The sequence below is a fragment of the Hirundo rustica genome, chromosome 23 (genome assembly GCF_015227805.2).
Source record: "Hirundo rustica isolate bHirRus1 chromosome 23, bHirRus1.pri.v3, whole genome shotgun sequence".
Classification (NCBI taxonomy): domain Eukaryota; kingdom Metazoa; phylum Chordata; class Aves; order Passeriformes; family Hirundinidae; genus Hirundo; species Hirundo rustica.
The window spans coordinates 6,489,260-6,511,489 of record NC_053472.1 but is presented as its reverse complement, the minus strand read 5'-3'; the positions used below and the strand labels follow the sequence as shown (position 1 = coordinate 6,511,489).

General features: G+C 54.6%; 1 protein-coding gene across 8 annotated transcripts in view; it reads right to left on the bottom strand.

Annotated features, from left to right (window-relative positions):
* CADM1 (cell adhesion molecule 1) overlaps positions 1-21,893 on the bottom strand; it is a 135,089-nt gene extending 113,196 nt beyond the window's left edge. For all 8 annotated transcript variants that reach the window (XM_040085001.1, XM_040085003.1, XM_040085005.1 and 5 more), the window contains exon 1: positions 21,788-21,893. In XM_040085001.1, the coding sequence (XP_039940935.1) occupies positions 21,788-21,890 (103 nt within the window). In that variant the 5' untranslated portion in view covers positions 21,891-21,893. The remainder of the gene's footprint in view (positions 1-21,787) is intronic.
* Positions 21,894-22,230: the final 337 nt, after the last annotated feature.

Here is a 22,230-nt window from a genome sequence, read left to right as displayed (position 1 = left end):
TCCCACCAAAACCAAGGTGCACCAGGCCAAATCAAACAGGGAGCGAGGACCAAACCCGCTCACATCCACAAAAAAAGGCACAAAATTGGAACGCAGACCGCTTTGGTACAAGCGTTGTGCCTCTCCGAGTCCCGGCTGCTGGAATCTCACAGCTCCACAGCCAGGAGTCTCGGCTGTGTCGGCTCAATGATGTGCAGAGGACACTCCAGGCTGCCTTTCATGTTGTCTCCTGTGTGTTGGGGACAGAGGATGAGGGAATTCTTTACCCTGAAAATACTCAATTATTTTAATAGGATTACATTGGAGATTGACAATATTTAGAACAGTCCCTGGAATTTATTAGCCTGCCAGCACTCCAGATAAGTAATTTGAATGCAAAGATCTCCTAAACTTAAGTAACTAACTGGCAAAGAGCCAATACCCACCCTCCATGGTTTTAGGCACAACACTAAGTTTTGGAAATGAGCTCCTGAACCCAGCAGTGAAACACCTCCGTCAGTCTCACACCCCAAACCTTCCACAGAGATCTCTCCTAATGATGTTTTTGCCTGGCTACAAACACAAGGGCAGAGGAGCTAAACCCCAGAGCCTAATCCTCCTCTTTAAACATCTCACATTAAGAGCAAACCAAGTCATAAATTCACAGAATGTGGAGTCCAAAATGACACGGATGAACGTAGATCTTCCTCTGCACAAGAACACTGTGCAGCACAAAATGGCAGGGCATTTAGACCTGGAACTGGCATTTTGGAGGGACATTATCATTTCTGTGAAGTCCCAAAAGAATTGCTGGCTGTAAGGAGGTGCCATCCCCCGAGGGGCTGCTGGAAATGTCCCCTGCTGCATTCCCAGGGATGGGATCGAGTCACACACCTGGGGAGGGCAGCAGCAGGGCTGCACACCGACCCCTCGGCATAACTGGGCTCCCAGCACAGCACTGGGACGGGGCTGCAGGTGTGGCTGGGGTCAGAGTGGCCCTGGGAGGGAACACGGGGCTGCACAGCCCAGCCCCAGCCCCGCTGCAGCAAGCTCCCGCCACACACAGCACCGGTTATTTACTTGGGGGAGGGCATTAATAAAAGAGTCATAACTGCTATTTACATAAAGCTTGACATACTCAAAGCCCTGTGCAAACATTAATCCTTAACAGCCCTCAGAGGAAGGTCAGAGTTATCCTCTCACTGCATCAAGGCAATCTCCGGCTGTGCCGGCAGCGGCTCCGGCTCTGCTCCAGCCCAGGCGTGCTGCCACATCTGCCCCAGTCCCCTCGGACCCCCCGTGCCAGGGACAGCCCCATAACCACAGAAACCACGCTGCCAGCCAGGCTGAAATCCCTGCCAGAACACCCCAGTGCTTCTGGGGGCTTGGCTCGGGCAGGATTGAGTCAGGGGAGGGGAATCCATGCATGTGGAAGAGACTTGCAGCAGACTCAGGCTGGCTTCCCTCCAGAGCCAGCCAGCAGCCCCCAGCACATTCTCGCTGGAGGGTTTGCCACCAGCATCCAGGGCAACTGCACTGACAAGGCAGCTGGGGAGAAAGAGGAGCGCTCTAGAGGAGTTTGTCACTTCTGTCACAGCCGTTCACCTCTATTTTCTGCAGGCAGCACAGGTCTGGTCTGAGGGCAGGCACTCAGGAGGGGCTGCAGAGCTGGCAGCAAAGCGGCTGAAAGCCCCACAGCGATGCCCAGCCCCGCTCATTCCTGCACTGCTCCCCCCACGGGATGGGTCCCAGAGTCCCCTGGACATCACATCCCTCTCCCTAAAGTGGAGCCACCAGGGCCAGCACACGGGCAACTGCTGCTGCGGCCAGCTCCAGGGGCAAAGGACGGGTTACGAAAGCCACTGGACACCAAAGTCAACCGAGGAGGAAACAAAAGGGCGCCCGGGGTAAAAGCACGGGAAAATCCATCAGCAGAGTTCAGCTCCTGGAGCCTGCCCGGGCACACAACCCTCTGCTGCTGTCACTGGGAATCTGCGAATCTTGAGCAGCCACGGCTCACCCGCCCTGACAGGGCACTGCTGCTGATCCACACCGGAATAAACACACCTCAGGACTCCACACTTGCCAGCTTCCAGGCAGGAGGCTGTGCCCAAACATGCCAGCAGGTACCAGTGCTCCTTCCTTCCTTCCCCCAGTCCCAGCTGGTGCCCAGGCAGCCTTTCCCCTGTCTGAACAGTGCTGCAGCATCCTGGCTGCCAGCTCCTTCTGGGGCCTTTGCTGAGCTTTTTCCCTTGCAATTCAAGTTCCTGGCACCCCAGGGTGCGAGATACAACTCGGATAGGGGAAAGCAGGCGCCCCTTCCAAAGGCTGCCACGCTTCTGAAAAGGCAATTTAATGCTCGCTTTGTGTTCAAGCTGGGGGAACCAAACAGAGGAGAAGGAACATGTACAGGCATTATCCTGCTGGCCAGCCACCAAAAAGGTAATTAAAAACCTCCCCCCAAACAGGTGGGTCAACAAAACCCGGCATAAATTCCTTGGATTGCCGAGCAAATGTGTCTGAGCACAGGAGCCGTCCCAGCAAGTCCCTGGGATGTGAAAGCACATTTCTGGGCTCTAAGGATGTGAAAGCACATTTCTGGGCTCTGACACCCGGACCACAACAGAAGGACTCTGGATCCACCAGGAGCTCCAGCGGGAGAGAAGGGCCGGGAGGGGCAGGGGAAGCACAGACAGATGTGCTGGGGATGCTGCTCTGCACAGCTCACACTGCCCAGCAGGGCCAGGCCACCGCACAGCTGGTCACTGGGGCAGCAGGGGATGCACAGAGCCTGCCTGGGTCTGGTTTGGGCAGCAGGGGATGCTCAGAGCCCCCCTTGGACTGGTTTGGGCAGCAGGGGATGCACAGAGCCCCCCTTGGACTGGTTTGGGCAGCAGGGGATGCTCACAGCCCCTCTGGGTCCGGCTTGGGCAGCAGGGGATGCTCAGAGCCCCCCTGGGTCTGGTTTGGGCAGCAGGGGATGCACAGAGCCCCCCTTGGACTGGTTTGGGCAGCAGGGGATGCTCACAGCTCCCCAGAGAACAGAAACCTCCGTCCCGAGCCCGGCTGCACCCAGCACAGCAGCACGGTGATTTACAGCGCGGGCAGGGCCATTACAGCACCCAGCTCGGAAGGAAAAGTCCATTAAAAGATTGCTTTTAGTATGAAATTTCACCGGAGATACATTTTCTCTTGTCAAGGGCAACAAATTGCCCACGTAATTTCAGACCTCTGTAGTAAACATCCTAAAAATACAGACTTTTGCAGGAAATCACATTATCTTGAACGGAGTTTGCTAAATCCTGTTCCTCTCCTGGCTCAGGCTGGAGCTGGGAAGCCACAACAGAGCTGGTGAGCTCTGGCCTGGCCCCAGCAATCTGCACACACCTGCCGAAATCCCAGCGAGCAATTTCACAGCACACACCTCTGCAGCAAGGAAGGTTTAAACACAACAGCTGTAGAACTCAGAAACACGAAAGGGCCAGGACAGATGAGCACGTGCAAAAGCTGCCGGGAACGTCACCGGATCCCTGCAAACGGAGGACATTCAAAACTAAATTAGAGATTATCTAATAGCTCTGATCCTATCCCAGAAATAAAGATAATCTCTTTCAGCCATCCTTCCATGATCTGGGGTGCTCATATCAGGAAGAATTTGATGTTTTTAGATGCATTTTTTTAAATGCAGAGGCTGTTTGGATCCTCTGCTGCCCAGTGCTAAAAGCCAGTTTATAGCTGACGTTAACCTCGCAAGTGTTTTGATAAACTTCTTCTGCCGTTTTTCAAGAGGTCAAATTTGACAAGTTTGTCACAAAATCTCCTCTGAAAACAAAACACATCCCAATCTCCCACGTTTTCTCTAGAGGAAGTGGTGCATCAAAAGCAGCAAGGAAAGACACACATCCCACCAGCTCAGCAGCCCCTCCCAGGTCTGGGTGTTTTAATGTGAATATCCACCCATCCATCTGCTAGGGAATCAGGGAAACTTTGGAAGCTGCTCCCTCCACTTAGGAAGGTCACAAACGCATTTAAAGCACAGGGGCAGATTCCCAGCAAAGCCACTCACCAAAACCGCCCAGGTCACCCGAGGAGCAGCCGAGGCCAAGCCTCTGCCAGCTGTCCCAAGGTGACCCAGCTTCCCTCAGACGACCTCTGCAAACGCCAAATCACCCAGGAATCACCGCAATCCTGCGTGCCCACACCAGGCAGGAATTCTGCGCCCCTAGCACAGGGGCAAGGACGCTCTGGCTCCTCGCTCAGTTTGGTATCACAGCAGCCCAAGGCTGGGGATTCACTTTACACTCATTCCTGCCCTGAGCGAAGCCAGCGAGTGAAGCTACAAACAGTCCCAGGCACAAAGCCTTATGAAAAATACCTGCATAGAAATGCACATACATTAAGGCTACAGACCACGGGGTACCTGCCAAAAATGATGGAATACAGCAGAGTTTGCTTATTTCTTCTTAATGGCTCCAACATTCCACCTGAAAAATGGGTCCTGGAGCTACATAATTGGGGATAAAAATTAAGCAACAGTTGCCATTTGTCACGGGCCAGGCTGATGGCACACATTGCTCACGCCATCACAAAGAGCACACCTGATCCCAAGGCCCCAAAGGCTGAGAGCCAAGGGGGGCTGCAGAACCAAGGCCTAAACTGCGAGTCCAACATGACATCAAAGTATTACAGACCAGTAAAAAGGTGTTTATTGAGCAGTGGGACTGAGCTGTGTGTGGCTTTCCACTCCTAACATCACCTGAACAGGTTTCAGTCACAGACTCCTGCCTGACCATGAGTCTCCTCTGAAGGCACCACAACTGGGTCTCAAATTTAATGTAATTTCATGGTTTTGCTGTGACACAGAGTCAGGAATGGCTTGGGTTTGAAGGGATCTTAAAGACCACCCTGTTCCAAACTCCCTGCCATGGGCAGGGACACCTTCCACTAGACCAGGCTGCTCCAAGCCCTGTCTAACCTGGGTCTTGAACACTTCCAGGGATGTGCTTCCTCTCACCCCTCTCTTCTTGTGGTCAATGGGGCAAAAATTTTAAACCAGAACAAGCTCCTCCAGACACCACTGCTACACCAACATCAGCAACAACCCGAAAACTCCCATCTCAGGGAGCACTGCCAAGCAGAGGGCAGCAGAAAGGGCCCTGTTTAGTGGCTGTCCCCTTATCCTACGTGGTGGAGGAAACTTCTCCTGTACCTTCTTTCCCTCCCTGACCCCATGGCAATGCCAGAAAATAAAAAGAATCTTTTCTTTTTCCTGTCAAATCAATTCCCAGAGACTGCCACAAGGCCAGCCCACTATCCACAGCAGTGGTGGGAGCCTTTCATTCCCAGTGCTTCAGCCCAGCTCTAAGCAAGACCTGCCACAAAGGAAGACAGTTTAACACCCTTTAATATGTAAACAAGTTTTCAGGAAACTGGAGCAAACAGAGAGGAAGAAAAACAGGTTTTATTTACAGATTTCCTGACGCTATGAAGGCACATTTTCATTTCATTCCCATACAAACAGCTCTCTGCTGGGAAGTTCCGCCTTCATCTCCTCATTCACTTCTGTCTGTCCTCCCAAAGGAGGCGAGGAAGTGTCTCAATCCTCACGCTTTTTTCCAATCACAAAGCAGCCCAAAATAAACACGAGAAGGCTCTGAACCAGTAAATATTCTTAAGTACTTGACACCCAGTTCCCTCCGAGAGCTGCACAGATTGCACATTCACAGAATGCCGGGATTCTTCGCACATTTTCCAGGCCATGTTTCCCAGAATTTACAGTTTCCTCCAAAATATTGTGCAACATATTACACCACCAGAACACACAACTGCATGGCTGGACACACAAAATTGGTTCATTTTCTCTTTTTAATCTCTTTCAGGTGATGTTCCCATATATGATTTTTTCAGCCAAACCAGCAATACCATAAAACCATCCCCTAAATCCCCTGATGAGTTTGAACCACCATCCCTTCCGCACTGAGCACCAACACTAAGAAATCTCTTTCTAGGAGAGTACTGGAAGCAAGTCCAATAAGCTGAAAGTCAATTTAATTCTTTCAAATTCAACCATCAGAGATCTCCAGCCTCACTGGGGAGAGAGAAAATCATAGATATGCACATATACACATATCTACAGATGCACACAGAGCTCTGTCCCCCCGGCCTGGTTGCTCCTGTCCCCAGCTGTAACCCCCAGGAGCCCAGGTGAGGCGGCCAGCGCCGCCAGCCACGCGCCACCAGAGCAGTCGTGACCACACAGCTATTTTGGTTTTATGCACAGACTTTACTACCACCTTATAAAAGAAGGATTTCCAGAAGGCAAATGGACCGACGTCTCAAAATAGAGTGTTTACATTAACGCTTGGCAAGCGGAGCCTGCAAACAGAGATGAATAGAGATAAGCTATAAAAAACACCGCGGACGTTTACTTGCTGGAATAGGAGCTTGTAATCCAATTTCAGGTCCTTCTGCCAAGTGTTACACACAGCATCTTTGTGTGTGACGATTGCAGCCCCGGCCCCCACCGCCCCTCCGCGAGGATCAGCCAAGGAGGAGAAGCGGCAATTCCGGCGGAACGCTCCATTAAAGAGCCGTTTGGATGGGGAGTTACGAGCTGGGTACATCCAAACTCACTGTCCTTCCATTTGTGCAGGCATTAAAAGATCGGGGAAGGACAATAAATGCTGCCTGAGAGGCACGAGGGATGCCGGAATGAGGGCGGAAAAACAAACCTTTCCGCACCTTTCTGCTGTTAATGGAGAGCAAACAGGCTTTGCCTGCATTTGGAGGCCCACGAGAGCCCCGCGGACGGAATTACTCCTAGGTAATTAAACGCGTCTGTTTGTTCCACACACAAGACACAAAGTCACATAAAACAAGCCAATCTGAGCCAGCTCTTCCTGGCTGAACCACGGCAGGATCACCCTGGGCACAGCCCCACACGCCCCTGCCATGAGACCAGAGCGGGGGGAATTCGCTGCCTCCACCCTCCAGAACCTCCTAGTTCTGAAAACTCTTAACAGCCCCGATTACACTGGGTTTCGGCGGTTTTAACGCCTCAAGTTTTGGTTTTAGAGCTTTTAATACCACCTGACATCCGGGAAGAATTCCTCTTCCGCTGGATTTTCGTTTGACACAACACAGCAAAGATCCCTAATTCAGTTAATCGCTCATCACATAAACAAAGAAACCTCTTGAGAGCCAGAGAGCAACACGCACATGTATTTGCAATGCATAAGAGGATATTTTTTTTAAATGGTAACAATGCAATCTATTCAGTGTGAAGAGTCTGGGAGGCCAATTAAATACTTTGGGTTCCATAATTATAATTGCAGTAATGAATAAGAAGGAGCATTACAGCTCGCACAATGCAGTTCCTCCTCAAGTCAATGATTCAGTTCTTGTCTGCTTTCAACTAACCTTTTGTGTCTCCTCATATCAGATCTTGCAGATTACTTGAAGTAGAATAAAAATATCCCCAAATATCCCAGGTACTGTAATACATTTGGCATCCCTCGATTATGCCTACACGCAGCCCACAGAAGGGATCGTGCACTAAATGGATAACGCTCATTTTGATTAATTTTAGACATTAGTGAGAATTCAGCAAGGCTCCAGCCACCATCTGAATGCCCCTGGCAAGCCTGTGATGACAGGGGAAAGCTGAAACTTGATTGCCTGGGGTTTTTTGAGGTTTTCTCCCCCTTTGGAAGAGCTTTTCCTGGTCATCCTTTGCCTGGAAAGCGGCTTTGGTAAAGGACTCTGCTCCCTCATTTTCTTCCCGCAGCAGCTTTTATCCACCACGTGCCTGCAGAGATCAGCCTCGGGAAACTGAGGACTCACTCCCAGAAAAGTTAACCCCAAACTGCTCCATTTCTACTCAGACAAGTTTTGGTCAGGTTGGGTGGTTTGGGGCTCCCCCAGTCTCGATGCTCACTGTACTTGGCTGCATTTTGAGAATCAATCACCTCACAGAAATCCCTCAACTTCTGAGCATTTCCAAATCCATGAGACAGGGGATTTTTCCTATGGAATTATCACGTTTGGTAGAACCTTCCCCACGATGTCTCACACAAAACAAAGCCTGAAGGACAAAGGGTTAACACTGGGCTGCAGCTGCACAGGCACCCACTGCCCCCTTTGTCTCCAGGGAACGAAAACAAGAGATTTCAGCAAATCCAGCTTTATGAACGCCAAACTTCAGACACTGCCTGCAAGAGAGCAAAGCAACATCCTTCACAGATGCACAGAGAAAGGGAAAAGTTAATTTTATTGATGGAAGACCCAAAAAACGGCAGATCCTAATCTGGGGGAGTGAAAAATCTCCTGCTCTCTACAATAAATGGGACCTGGAGCACCAGACACCGCAGGGATTTATTACCTGAGGAGACAACAAAACCCACCTCCTCTCTGGGGTTAAAGCAAGATGCTTTTGGACTGTCACTGCTCATCAGGAGCCACTCTGAGGATCTGATCACCAAGGAACACCCGGCACACCGCAGTGTATTGCGCTCATGTAACACCAGGAGAGTCAGGCCTTTAGAAAACCTTCTGAACCCAGTGCCTGCCTCCAGAAACTCACCTGGGCACCCTGCCCACCTGACACACCTTCTGTCACCCGCAGCCACCCCTGGTTCACTTCTCTCTGGTATTTTCCAGAGAAAGTCTGATTCAAAAAGTCAACCCTTGCCTGGCTGAGGATGGCACAGAGGCCAAAAGGAGCTCTTCAAGATCACTAATTACTCACTTACTGCCTTCTAACAGGGCAACGCACAGAACCTGTCAGCAGGGCTGTAACGAGCCTCACCAAGAGCCCCACGTCTGCCTGTAATTAATACAGACCTGGAAAAGCCAGCGTCACACAGTCGGGTCCGAGTGTGCGCGGCCACGAGTTGACATCTCCTGTTGACTGAATTAGAGCATCTTCTAATGAGGCTCGCTTCAAAATCATTTTACATCCATTTGCTCATGTCAGCATCAATGTATTCAGCATTATCTACCAATTAGTAAACCGGAAAACATTCTTTAGATAATCTAAAATCTCACTAAAATATTCAACGTGTCATTCATTTACTACAAACTGCCCCATAAAAACAAATTACTGGAACCAGCTGTCACAAAGCAACAAGTGTCTCAGGACAAAGTGGTTTTTAAACCAAGGGCTTTCCAGGACATGTGGTGCACTGGTATTCTGACTCCATCTCCAGCAGAACCGGTCGCTCCAACGCTGTCCCTGTCCCCAGCGAGCGGGTGAAGCCACTACAGGCACTGACACCACCAGGAGGATGCAGAGCACTATCCTGGAGTTCTGAAGGACATCCCGGGGATCAGGGCTGAGGGCTGGGAAGGGGTTCCCCCTTTGCAAGGATCCAGTGATTGGAGCTTTCGCTTTCTGGCTCCTTGGACCAGTCCAGTGCCAAGGATGCATCAGCACGAAGGAGGCAAACCAGGCGCCTCCTGAGGCGTGCAGCTGGGGATGAGCTCCCCTGCCATTCCAGGCTTCCTCAGGACTCACAGGCTCCATGGGAAGGTGCTTCCTGCCAGATCAGGCCGGCAGGGACCTCCAAGAGCTGTCCCTGTGCACGCCGAGCTGGGTGAGCAGTGCCAGGGCTGCAGCTCAGCTAGGGCACGGTGCCAGCCCCACACCAGCACCAGCCCAGCCAGGGGCTGCTCCAGCATTCCCAACGCCCTGGCAGCAGCTTCCAGGAGGGACCATCCACCACCAGGGCTGGGCACGGGCTCAGCAGGGCGAGGATCCCTCCTCACCACACCATCACACTCCTCACTGCCACAGCCACCCCAAATCGACCCCCCTCAGCAGCCCCACGTGGGGCCGCAGGCGTTAGGAAGAGGACTCTGCAAGCCTTGGCAAACACAGGGCAAAAACATTTTGTTGGGAGTTATCTTGGGGGTTTTATTGCTCAAAAGAAGCCAAACCCCTTGGCTTTTCCCAAGTTTTGCAGGTGCAGGAAGGGCGGTTTGGAGGGTGGCTGCTTGTTTGTTTTTTTTAATCTCTTGAAAGTGGCAGAGCAGTAAATCTCGCATTATGCTCTGAAGACTGTCAGGTTTGGGCTTCATTTTGGTCTCAGATTAGACTCCTGAAGCAATGAATCTTCCATCACGGAGGCCATTACCAACCCAGTTCTCCTTCATTTTGGACTGCTTTTTCCCTGATTGTGTTATCAAACTCACCTCCAGCCGCCAGGGGCTCAGCACATCCACAGGCTTCTCCTGCGCCAGGAGAGGTTTAGGCTGGATATTGGCAAAATTCCTTCCCTTAAAGGGCTGTCCAGCCCTGCACAGGCTGCCTAGAGGGGTCACCCCCCCTGGAGGGATTTAAAAGCCGTGTGGATGTGGCACTTGGGGACGTGATTTAGTGGTGGCCTTGGCAGCGCTGCGTTAATGGCTGGACTCGATGAACTTACAGGGCTTTTCTAACCTACACGATTATCTGATTCTAAATTACCATATGCAAATTGTGATCATTAAAAGGCATTTATAAAAATCAAGTAAAACAGCCCATGAATATTGAAAAACGTTTAAGTGTTAAGTTAAACGACAATTTTCAAAACACACGAAGGAAATCTGACCGTAACCAACCAGTCCCATGAAATACCATATCTATCATCAACTTTTTAATTACCAATTGATCAACATGTAGACAGTGTAATAGCTTACAGCTTTTAATTACTGAACTATCAAAATTCCAACCAAAAAAGGAACCTCCAGAGATGAAACTGTAATGCTTGATTATTCACTGCTACATAATGAATGATTTGTTTTTAAACAAGATGTCAAGTTCCTCATGTAATCCATCTGGATGTGTGACTCCGCAAAGCTCACACTGCCCATACTAAGTACTCGGGGCTCCTCTTCTCCCTTCCCTCCTGACCCCACGAGTGAAGGGTTCTCGGGGATTTTCCCCCCTTAAGGCAAAACAGTCCCGAACGAAGGGGCTGACAGGCAGAGCGACTGCCAAGCCTGGCTGCGGATCCAGCGCCGCCGCCCCAGCTCCCTCCGAAGGGACAGGTTTTGCCTGGAAAGGAGCAGAGCCTCCTTCCAACTCGCCCGTGCTGCCCAGGAAGCAGCTCCAAAGCCAGGAACAGGGAGGGCGGGCACGGACGTGCTGCCTCCCGCTTCACGCGCGCGGCGCTGCGACAGGCGGCGGTGCCGGGGGATCCGGGGCGCAGCTCCCAGGCTCCCTTCCCACAGCCGGAGCCCAGCCCGCGCTGCGAGGATTTAAGCGCTGGCATTACGCGGAGAAGTACGTCGGGGTGGGGAGAGGCTTTTATCTCTGCCCTAAATTCAGCTCTGAGCCGAACATCACATCCACAAATCCCCTCCACACACAACACAACCGGCCTCTCCTCCCATGTTTTATCCTAATAACCGTTCCCACCTCGGAACTCCAAATCACCCGCACAAATCTCCGCTTCCGTGGGCAAACACACGAGATCCAGAGGTTTTCGAGACCACGATCGAGATCGCAGAGCCCTCCACAATCCTCACCCTTTGGAGAGGATTCTGCCAAATCCAGGCTTTTTTGCATTCAGAGAGACGTTTCCCAGAAACACTCGCTTGCAAATTCAGGTTTCTGAGTAGGGATGTAAAACATTTTGGAAACAAGACTGTTAAACAAGGGCGGTTCAAGCAGAGCCCATGCGTCGATTAAAAATAAAACTACCAGCTAATAACACATTTGTTCCCTCAGCCCAGTGGCAGTGACGAACATCCCTCAGCCTGAGCCCCTGGTGTATAACCCTACAGATGTTCCCTATGCATATCAGCCCCGAATAGTTGTTGCACAGAACAGCATCTGTTCCCACAAAAACAGGGAACAAGAGCCTTTTATTCTCCCCCCATCACAGCCTCGGAACCCCAGTTGCTGCCAGCCAAACCCGACAATACTTCCCCCATAAATTCACCCACTCCAGCCACATCTGGGCTTTGATTTCCACATGGAAACCACAAGCTCCTTCCTTGCACTTCCCTTGGGAAGCCGCTCGCACGCCGAGCTTGTACAGATTTCCACATAAGAAATTCAGTAATCAGTCCAGGAGCTGTAAGCACTTATGACAACAATATCTATCAACACTTAACCATATTTACAACTAAATCATGTAAATACCAGGCAGCTCTCCTCTGCATGCTGATAGTCTGGACAAATGAAGGCTGCAAAAAGCTGCGCCAAGAGGAGACCAGACAAACAAAACCGCGTTGGGTGGGAAACAAGCACTGACGGCACCCCAAGATCAGTGACAGCGCTGAGAACACGACGGCAGAGCCCCAGGGCCACCCTGCCTGGTACAGCCGTGAGCCCTCAGCCATCCACAACACCCTTTGTGCATTTCTGTATATACGTGTGAATTTCATGCCCATTTCGTAAATATTTCCTCTACGGGGTCTGTATATTTCTGAGAAAAACAGGGACAAGCTGCTTCAACACCTACCCAGAGCTCTTCCCTCTCCATCTGCCTTTGCAGTCCTTATAAATCCTAGGAACCAATTTAAAATTAAGAGATCCCAATTTCAGAGAGGCTTTTCTGTCCCCCTCCCTCACCCCCCCCCCAAGACAGACCATTTTATTACACCCATTAAACTGACAAAAATGACTTTTCAGCTGGTTCACTGAAATGCCGCTTCTACAGCAGTTTAGGCAAACGCTTTCCCAGACCTTTACAAAGGAAAAGTAATTCCGTATGTAATTGGATTTTTTGGCACAACATAAATACCAAGTTATTAAAACTCTCACATGGCTTTGGATTGTGTCTTTAATGGACGCTGGCATCCTCAACTGCTACAAAGACATTTTACATAAAGCAACGAGGAGCTGCATTTCCAAAGGTTTCCCAGAGGATTCAGGGACAGTTTTCAGCAAGATTTGCTCTTTGGGCAGTGAAATCCAGAAGGAGAAGGGAATGATCCCACCACTTTCCTCCAATATCCTCCTTGTCCATGCACACCCACCAACATCCACATTAATTCCAGCACAAAATCCCCTCATCCCTCAGGATATCCACTGGATTGGCCACTCCACTGGGCTCTCCCTGGGAAGAAGCAAATGACCAGCCTGAAAATAGCTTTTTAATCCTCATTTATTTCCTGCAGGATCGTTTCAGCCACTCCCTACTTTTGGACAGGATTTTTACACTCCCACAGACCCCCGTCACCCACAGAGAACTAATTTAATATCCTTATCCTGCCTTGTCCAAAGAAATCAGATTTAGAGGGGTGCAGTGCACGAGGGGAAGGAGAGGAAGAAACAGTGACTGGTGAATACAGCAGGTTGCCTACAAGATATTTATTCTGTAGGAAACACTGATATCCCATTTAATGGGACTCTTGCTAAACCTCCCCTTTCCAAAACAGGAATGAGAACAGCAGATCCAGGAAACCTCAACACAAGCCAGAGCATCCCAAACCCGACAGCGGGACCGACCTTCCCGAGCTGCATTCCACACACATCGTGCCGTGTTAACGTGAAAATTTTGGATCCAGGAACTTGCTAACGAGAGCCTGGAGGATCGAGTTCATCCTTTAGCTGTGCATCCAAAATTCCCCCAGAGTGATTTAAGAGCCACAGCACCGGGTTTGCTGTAAACCCTCTGTTTACAAGGCTCCACGGATTCCCACAGAGCAGTAAGTGATTTGCCTCCAAGTGTTTCCTTTCTTCCTCATCTCGGAGCGTCTCCCCCTTTCCCTGGCGACGTCTGGAGGGAACACCGTTAATCTCCCGTCTATCCCACTTTAATCTCCACCCTTCCCAGGGAGAGGCGCGACTCTGCTCCTCGTGCTGAGGAAGCAGTAGCTGGCAGTTATGGATTCAGGGAGTTGATTAAACCTGTTCCTTCTGTTAAAGATTCTACGGAACGATTAAGGGTGTAAGACCTTTAAATCGAAGGAAAAGCTGTTTGTGTGGACAGAGCTCAGCAACCTCAGCGTGGGATTCACCTTCGGTGGCTCTGCCTACTCGGGGATGAGTAACGTCTCCTTTGGAGCCACCCACAGACCGGAGCTGAGGAAAGCTGGTCTTTAACCGTGACAGGGCAGGAAAAGCCATTGTGTGTCGTGACCCTGCAGACACAGACGCTGAACGATGCCAGCCTTCACCCCAAGCAGTCTGTAAAATCACAGCAAACGAAGGGCAGAAGAGGAAAGTGCCGAAGGAGAAATCATGCTCACGTTTCATGCACCAAGAGAAATCTTCCCTGCATCCACCCTCCAGCAGCGACTAGGGACAAGAAGCAGGAGCAGGTTACACAGGTCCTGCTTCATCCCAGCACGAGCCACCGCACGCACCCACAAGGGACAGGGGTGTCACAGAGCCCGACAGCCCGCGCTGCTCCAGGCGGGGATCTGCGCTGCCTCCCGCCCTCCAGGACAGCAATCCTGCCGGCAAACCGCACGCTGCTTCTCCAGACTGCGCGGCAACAAACGAGGGCGGCAAAGGAACGAATCCGCCTGGAGACCCGCAGCTGCTGTCAAGCCCACACCACGACAGCTCTTCCCCAGGCAAGCAGGGCTCCGGCCTCGTTCGCTCCTGCTGCGCCCACCCTGGGAAAGCTGGCTGGCTGCGAGGAGTCCCAGCAAACCACCCGTCCCCAGCAGCTCCGCTCGACAGAGCTGACGGGCCATGAGCATTCGGGGTTTGATGGTTGTCACCGGCTTCCCCCAGCGCCAGGGAGCCCGGTCAGGCTGTCACCGGGATCTGGGCACCGCTACCCCCCTCACCCAGAGCCTCCCCGAGGAGGGCAGGCGAGGATCTCGGCACGAAGGCTTCTAGAGAGCTGCTGACACCCAAACCGGCACAGCACGCTTCCTGCTTAAAAGAGCCTGTGACTGCACGGCAAGGCCTGTCCTCAAACAGCTGAAAACAGCAACTAATTCCATCCAGAGTGGGAAAAGCAGGAGGGGCAACCCTTGGGAGCGTCCCTACTTCCACCAAGCTTCTAACATCACGTCTGCATCAGCCAAGGCAAATGAAGATGTCAAAGAGGCAATGGGAGCACAGACAAATCCTTCCAACCATGTTTTCAAGCAAAATAGCTCAGAATGAGAATGCAAAACAAACCCAACTACAGCAACAGCTCTCTAAATGTCAATATTTCGGCTTCTCATTACCATGAAACCAGTTAGGATTAGCTGAACAACCCCACAACCAAACTCCCCGGAGCAATACAGGGTTTCTGTGACCACAGGCACTGCAGCAGTGCAGGTGACTGTCCAGATACCCTGGAGCACTGCCAGCACTAAGGACTGGGCTGGGTGAGTGTGTGGATGGATGGATGGATGGATGTCCACCTGCACCCAGCCAGCACACAGACACTGCGTGAAGAGAAGCCTTTGCAGCTGAGCCAGCAGCTCTCCCCCCGTGGTTTGACCCAGCTGGAGCATTTCAACACCTCTCCACAGACAACGGGCAGCTGCTGCCCAGAGTTACCCCGTGCCACACCAGGGCAGCGAGGCGGGAATGGCTTTGGAGAAAGTCACCGTGCTTTTCCAAGGTCAGGGATGCATTGGCATCACGGAGCACATCCCAGAGCAGCATCACTGTGATAAATGCATGAAGTGAGATGCTCTCCCTGCAGAATTAAGGACAGATGTGCCTGGCTACAAAACCAGGGCCGTGGGGGCACAGGGAGCCTTTATGTCTGTGTGTTAGCCCAGAGGCGACGCAGGAAGTTCCCTTTCCAGCCCAGTTCTCAGAGCCCGACTTTGCTGCAACCCCAGCTCCAAAGCTGAACACGAGTAATGTTGAAAGTGCTCTGCCAGGGAAGCTGCCAGGCAGCCTCATTTAAAAACAGGGAAGCGGCAACAAGCAGTTCCTCATGCTTGATCCGATTACTCTGATCTCTCTTTTGACGCTGCAGACTCAGCCTCGTATTTCTATTGCTGCACGGGGGGAGAAGGGGAGGCAGGGAGGGAATGTCACTTTGCTGCTTCATATTTCTCTCTTGCTGTCACGCTTTGGAGAGGGGATACACACAGCAAGAGCTGGACGGCAGCAGGGGTCTGGGATGCACCCGCCCCGCAGACGAGGGGTCACACAGGCCAGTGGTCCCCAGGACCCCAGGGGTCCCCACCCAGCACTCCCAGCCTTGCTGGAGCTTGCCAAACCCCAGGATAGTCTCATGTCCATGAAAAATTCACCTCTACGAACAGCATTCCCGCTCCAACAAAAAGGCCTGTTTCTGTACCAGATGTTGAGATCTCTCCGGTCCAAGAATCACCACATTTGGGATCAGCACCCAAGTGCCTCTCTGTGAAGGGAAGGCCCCACTGCAGAGCTCCAGTCAGAGCCCTGGGACAACGTGGGGAATGCAATGTCATTTCCATCCTGGAAGCAGACCTTGGAGGAGATCATAAATCACAATCAGGCACTCACTAAATGCTAAAAGAGGACACCACGAGACCAGGGCGGTTTATTCCAGACGCAACCTGAACCCAGGGGTTTATACACCCAGCTCCTCAAGTCTGAGCACAACTTTAGGAGGTGACCCTGTGGGCAGCCTTGGCTCTGATGGCTCGCTGGCATCTCCCTGACCTGCAGCAGAGATCTCCATCCCCCACGGCTGCTGCTGCTCAGCCAAGGGCTCCAGAAAACGGGACATTTCCTAGGGAAGGCTCAAGCCAGGAGTGTAACTGCTCAGGGCAGACTTCACAGCTGGGACTGGCAGAGGAGGAGACTTTCCAACACAACTTTTTCCCACTGCCAAATGCACACCTGGGGTTTAAAAAATACTGGCAGTCATTTACCGTAAAGAGATTATTCCCCCTCCAATGCTGGAACTGCCACTAAGAGGGAAGGGGAGGACCAGGGCTGGGTCATTTGGGTAGGACCCACAAACACGGGCAGGACCGAAGCAAAGCCACCACAGACCTGCCAGAGGCAGCACCTGCGTGTGAGACTGTCAGCAAACCGACAACACCGAGGAGCTGCCAGCACTTCCAGGGACAAAAAAATACCTAAAAAAGCAAAACTAAAGACATTTTCCATTTAAGCTACAGCCCACAAAAGTTTTATATCTCTGAGCAAAGAGATGTGCCTAAGTACCTCTTTGATCCTTCAGGCTGGAACTTAATGGGGTATCAAATATTCCACTGATTCACCTTGAGAACTTGGTAAGGGCAGAGTCTTTGTAATGCTCGAGTTTTTAAACCACAGAAGAACACAGTAAACTAAAACCACACCACAGGGTAAAAATAGCCAGCCCAACCCCACAGAGGGACATTGTTGGTCTAAAATAACCAGGAGGGAAGGGCAGCAAATGTCCCTGGTATAACCCAGCCAAGCATTTTAAATGCAAGCAGCCACCAGACACATACGTGGTGTGGGCACAGCAACGGCCCCGAGAAACCCCCAGAACCAAATCTCCTCGGGGGTTTGTATTCCTCGCTGGAATTTGGAGGGGGTGAAGAACACTGACACGAGGCTCAGGTTTTCAGAGCTTCATCCAGCAGCACACAGCAGTTTGTGGGGTGGCCCAACACCCAACTCAACACCCCGCAAAGATGCGAGAGCCTGATGTGCCACACAGCAGGAAAGCCTAGAGGTTCAACAGGTAACGAGGACGCTGCGAAGAAGAAAAGCTGTTTTCACAGCAAAAACGGCTGACAGCAGGCGGGTGGTGGTCACACGTGGGCAGGGCCATCACAGGAGTCGCCTGCAGCCACAGTATCGCGGCTGGGGCTCACCCTGCCCTTGCAAATTAAACGCTGGAATAACTAAATCCAGCTCGTGGCTGAACCGCAAACGCCGGCTCATCTCGGCGGGGCAGGGCCAGGCCCACAGCTCGCTGCGTTCCAGTCACCGGAGCTGAGGGCGAAGCCTCGTGCCGTTCTTCCCTTCCAGCTCGCCTGCCGCACGTCCAAACCAACCCTTTTCCCCAGCACGCTGCCCTGAAGCGCCTGAGCCCACGCTGGGCGACCTTCAAAGCATTTGTGGTGGAGCTCCCCAGGAACCGCAGCAGCAGCTGCTCTCTGCAGCGTGCAATTACATCCCGGGAAGGAGACTGATTTATGGAACTTAAACAAGTACATACCACTCCTAATTACAACATTCCACCTAGGGTCTCTCCTTTGTGGCAGGTTTCCACAGCGTCCCTTTATTTAGCGCCGGTGGGTTTGCACCTCACACTGTCCCCCAGAGGAACAAGCACAACTTAATTTTTCTAACACACAGCATCCGATTTCTCAGCAGACACCGGCTGCGTGTCCAGCTTTGCTTGTGCTCTCAAACCACTGCGTTAAGTATTCGCTTCCTGGCTCAGCTCCAGGGAAGGCTGCAGCCTCACGCTCCGCTCCTGGAGCCTGCTCGGATCTGGAGCCGCAGACAGGAGCCGAAATGCTTGGATACAGGAGGGAGCCCCCTCTTTCCTGACAGAAGTACCACCAACTGCCACCAAAACCCAGAAGAGGAACAGGTTGCCAAAACCCCTATGCAAAGTCTGACAATAATCCCTAGAAAAACAGCCATTCAAGAGAAACATCCAGAAAACTCTGCCTACACGCAGGAAGGTGGGTTTGCTTTTCACGAGCAAGTGTGTTCTGAGGAGCGCTTGGATGGTCCATTCAAACGGAGGGTGTATCCAGGCTGGAACACGGGTGTTCCTCCGGGTGGCCTCAGGCAGGCGCAGGGTTAAGGAGCTGACCCATTTTCCACCCAGCAATAGGGCAGAGAGCTCACCGGTGGCACAGACACGGCCCCACCGGTCCTGGCAGGGCCGGGGGAAGGCTCGCCAAGCGCCCGGCCGAGGAGCCAGCGCTGTTTGATTACAAAGCCTTCTTTATTTACACACCAGGAAAGACAGCGCGAGGCAAACAAAGGCGACGGCAGCGCAGCATCAGCAGAACGGCCGCGGGTACGGCCGGGGGTCCCCGGGGCAGCGCGGCTCCTCTCCGGCCTCCTGTCACCGCAGCCACCAGCAGCGGCCACCCGCGCCGGGGGCATCCAGCAGCGCCCATCCTGGCGGCGTCCATCCCAGCACCATCCACCCTGGGGTGTCCATCCCAGCACCATCCACCCTGGGGTGTCCATCCTGCAGAAGGGGCCGACAGCCGCCCCCTCCTCAGAGCAGAGCATGCACGGAGCAGAGCCATCTCCTCGCCTTCCCATCCTCAGGAGCCTCCTTGGCAGCGGTTTCAAACCAGATTGTCGCGCTTATAAACCTGGGCTCCACTGCCTACACGCAAGACAAATGAGCCCAAGCTGCGACCCAGATGGATCACTTTATTCCCCAGCCCCTTCCCCGCCGGTGTTTGCGTCGCATGCAGAGCGCAGCGCGTGTTGCTGAAGGCCAGGGACGAGCAGACTCGCCTTGCTCGCAGGCAAAGGCTCCTTGGAAACTCGCTCGGTGTTTACAAAGGAGCCTGGCTCAGCGCAGCCGCGCTGGGAGCGCTCGCTGCCTTCACGGGGGGCTTCTCCCGGCCGGTTCGGTGCGGGCAGACACGGAGACTGCGGCCACAGCCTCCCCCGGCCAGCCCCTCGCAGCTCCGTGCCACGGCCGGGTCGCAGCTCCACGCCGTCTCCAAACATCTCCTGCGGCTTCTGCTGGAAAGTTGCTCCCCGTGGAGCGCCGAGTGCCGGTGCACACAGACTCCGAGCCCCAGCCCGGCGCTGCCCGACAGCCCCCGAGCCAGCCGAGAGCTCTCCTCAGCGCTCGCCCTGCTGCACTGGGGCATCGGGGGCTCCGTCAACCGCAAAGCATCGGGAGCAGCTGGCGAGGAACCGCGGAAACGCACGGATCCGCCCCATCGCACAGGCTCATCCCAGGCTGCCGGCTCAGCTCAAACCAGGTCTCACCGCTGCCTATCGCTGGCTCCGATGGCCTCCCTGAAAGGAGGCAGCAGAACCCTCAGAACCCGCAGCACGGGGTGCCACCACGGCGGTGACACAGCGCTGGCACTGCTGTGCCTCGGGTGGCAACCGTGCGGGAGACACAGCGGCAGAGCTCTGCGCGCAGCGCTGCTGCCACACGCTAATTCTGATCCTCTCCTGGCAGAACGCTGAGGCTAACGCTGGTAGCTCGGAAAAGGGGGGGAATGGGGGGGAAAAAACGGTCCTCAACTGTAAGGAAATTTTGCCTAAACATAGACAGTGTGTGATTTTATCCCGCGATTCACGACACAGCACCACAACCACAAAATATCTGTCTTCCACTAAAGCATCACAACCTCAGCTCACCCCGCTGCACGGGTCAGGCACAGCCGCTGCGAGCCAGCATCCAGCCCTGCTTTTGTTTCCCTTCAGCAGCTCCGCGATCCCAAATCACAGTTCCGCCCGTTGGCTGGGCAGCGGTGAACAGGCTGAGCCTGCCGGACGATCACTCTGGTCTCCGGTTAAAAACTGCTCTTAGAGAATTTGAGGTGAGCAAGACAACAAAACAAAGGATGAACGCGGCCGTCCTAGCAGGGCTCGTACTTCCAATCTGGGCGTCTCTCAGTACCAGGGTCGCCAGGTCACAGCGACGGGAGACCCACCAGGCAGCGAAAAACATCAAACACACCAACAACGCCTTGTGACGAGAGATCTGGGAAGCTACAACACACCGACCGAGGAATCCCGGGCGCGGGGGAGCCGGAGCGGAGCGTTCCCCGGCTCGCAGCGCTAAGAGCCGCCGCCGCGGCTCCTCTTTCCATCGCTCCGGCTCCCCGGAATGGGCTCGGGGCTGCGGAGCGCCGGGATCGGGGCAGAGTCGCCCTTCGGGGCCGCCCGGCGCAACCGAGCGAGCCGGGGAGCGCAGCCCTTGGAGCCGGCCCCCGCCCCGGGCGCGGCGAGAACGAGCCGAGAACGACCCCGGCTCTCCCCCATCAGCACCTCATCAAAAAAGCCGCCCGGGAAGAGCGGGGAAGGCATGGACATGTACACGGGCTGTGAATAAAGCTCTTTGTTCGCCGGGCTGGCGGCCCCTTCGTCCCCCCTTTCCAACGAGCGGGATTCAACAGATCGCTCAATGGCCTCTTGTTCTTCCTAAACATCCCGGACACGGCACCCGCTCCTTCGGCCGCGTGGCCCCGTGCCGCCCCACGGACATACTGGAAACGCGAACGGCGTTAACGGGGGTGCTCGAACCGAAGCCATCGGACACGAGCGCGGGTCGCAGCCGCGGCTCCCGGGCTGGGCGGGGAGCGATGCCAGGCTGGCGGGGCGGCTCGCCCAACGCACCGGGGACACCGCACCCCGAGGGTGCCGCGGCCGGGACCCAACCGGCCCCGCTCGGGGGGCTTCGTTAGGCTCAGTTAATTAGCGCCCGCTCCAGCCGCAGCGCCCGAGCCGGGCGATGGCCCCGAGCGCGCCCGGCTGGGCGGGGGGAGCCGCTGCGGCAGGGGGCACCGGGGGAGAGAGCAGAGCGGGGAGAGAGAGGGGAGGGAAGGGAGGGAGAGGAAGAGGGAGAGCGAAGCGTCGCGCAAGTTCCACTCAGATTTCAACAGGTTCCCCGCTCCCGCAGGGGCGCAGCATCCCCGCGCCGCCGCAAACACCGGGGGAGGGCGGAGAGGGGGGGCATAGAGGGGGCGCGCAAAGCAATTAGTTTTTAATTGCGGGGCCGCTGATGACCCCCCCGGGCACCGGGAGAAGCCGCTTCCATGGAAACCGGCGGCGGCCGCCCGCTCCACGCACGGGTGAGCCCGCCCGCTGCCGCCGCCACCGCCCGGGGCGCTTCCCCGGGACCACCGCACGCTCCGGGCACGGTCCGGGGCGACGCGGGGCGGGCGGGCTCGCCCCGGACTCGCCGCGACCGGGGCTAACGTAACGCGAACCTCCCTCCCCGCGCCGCCCGCCCCGGGGCCGCCCGCCCGCCGTCCTTCCTACCTCTGGGGATGATGGCGGCGGCGGAGAGGAGCAGCAGCAGCAGCGGGAGGAGCCCCGGGGCGCCGCTGCCCGCGGGGCCGCTGGGCTGGGCGCGACCCGCCATCGCCGGCACCTGCCTCGCTCTGCCGCCGCCGCGCACCGCCCGCGGGAGATGGCGCGTCACAGGGCGGGGACACGGCGGCACGCCCCGCGCACCGCCCCGCGCGGCCCGGGGGTGCGGGTGGGACCCGCCGCGCAGGGCCCGACCCCCGGGCGGGCGGGCAGCGCCATGGCGGGGCCGAGCCCCGCACCGCCCGGCCCCGCACCGCCGCCGAGCCCCGCGCCCGGCCCGCGGCTTTCACCGCGTTCCCAGCCTCCCCCCTTTCCCGGGGTCCCGTGCCCCCCTCCCACCCCCCAGCGCGTCCTCCTCCCTGCGTAGCACCCCGCATCCCTCCTCCCGCGGT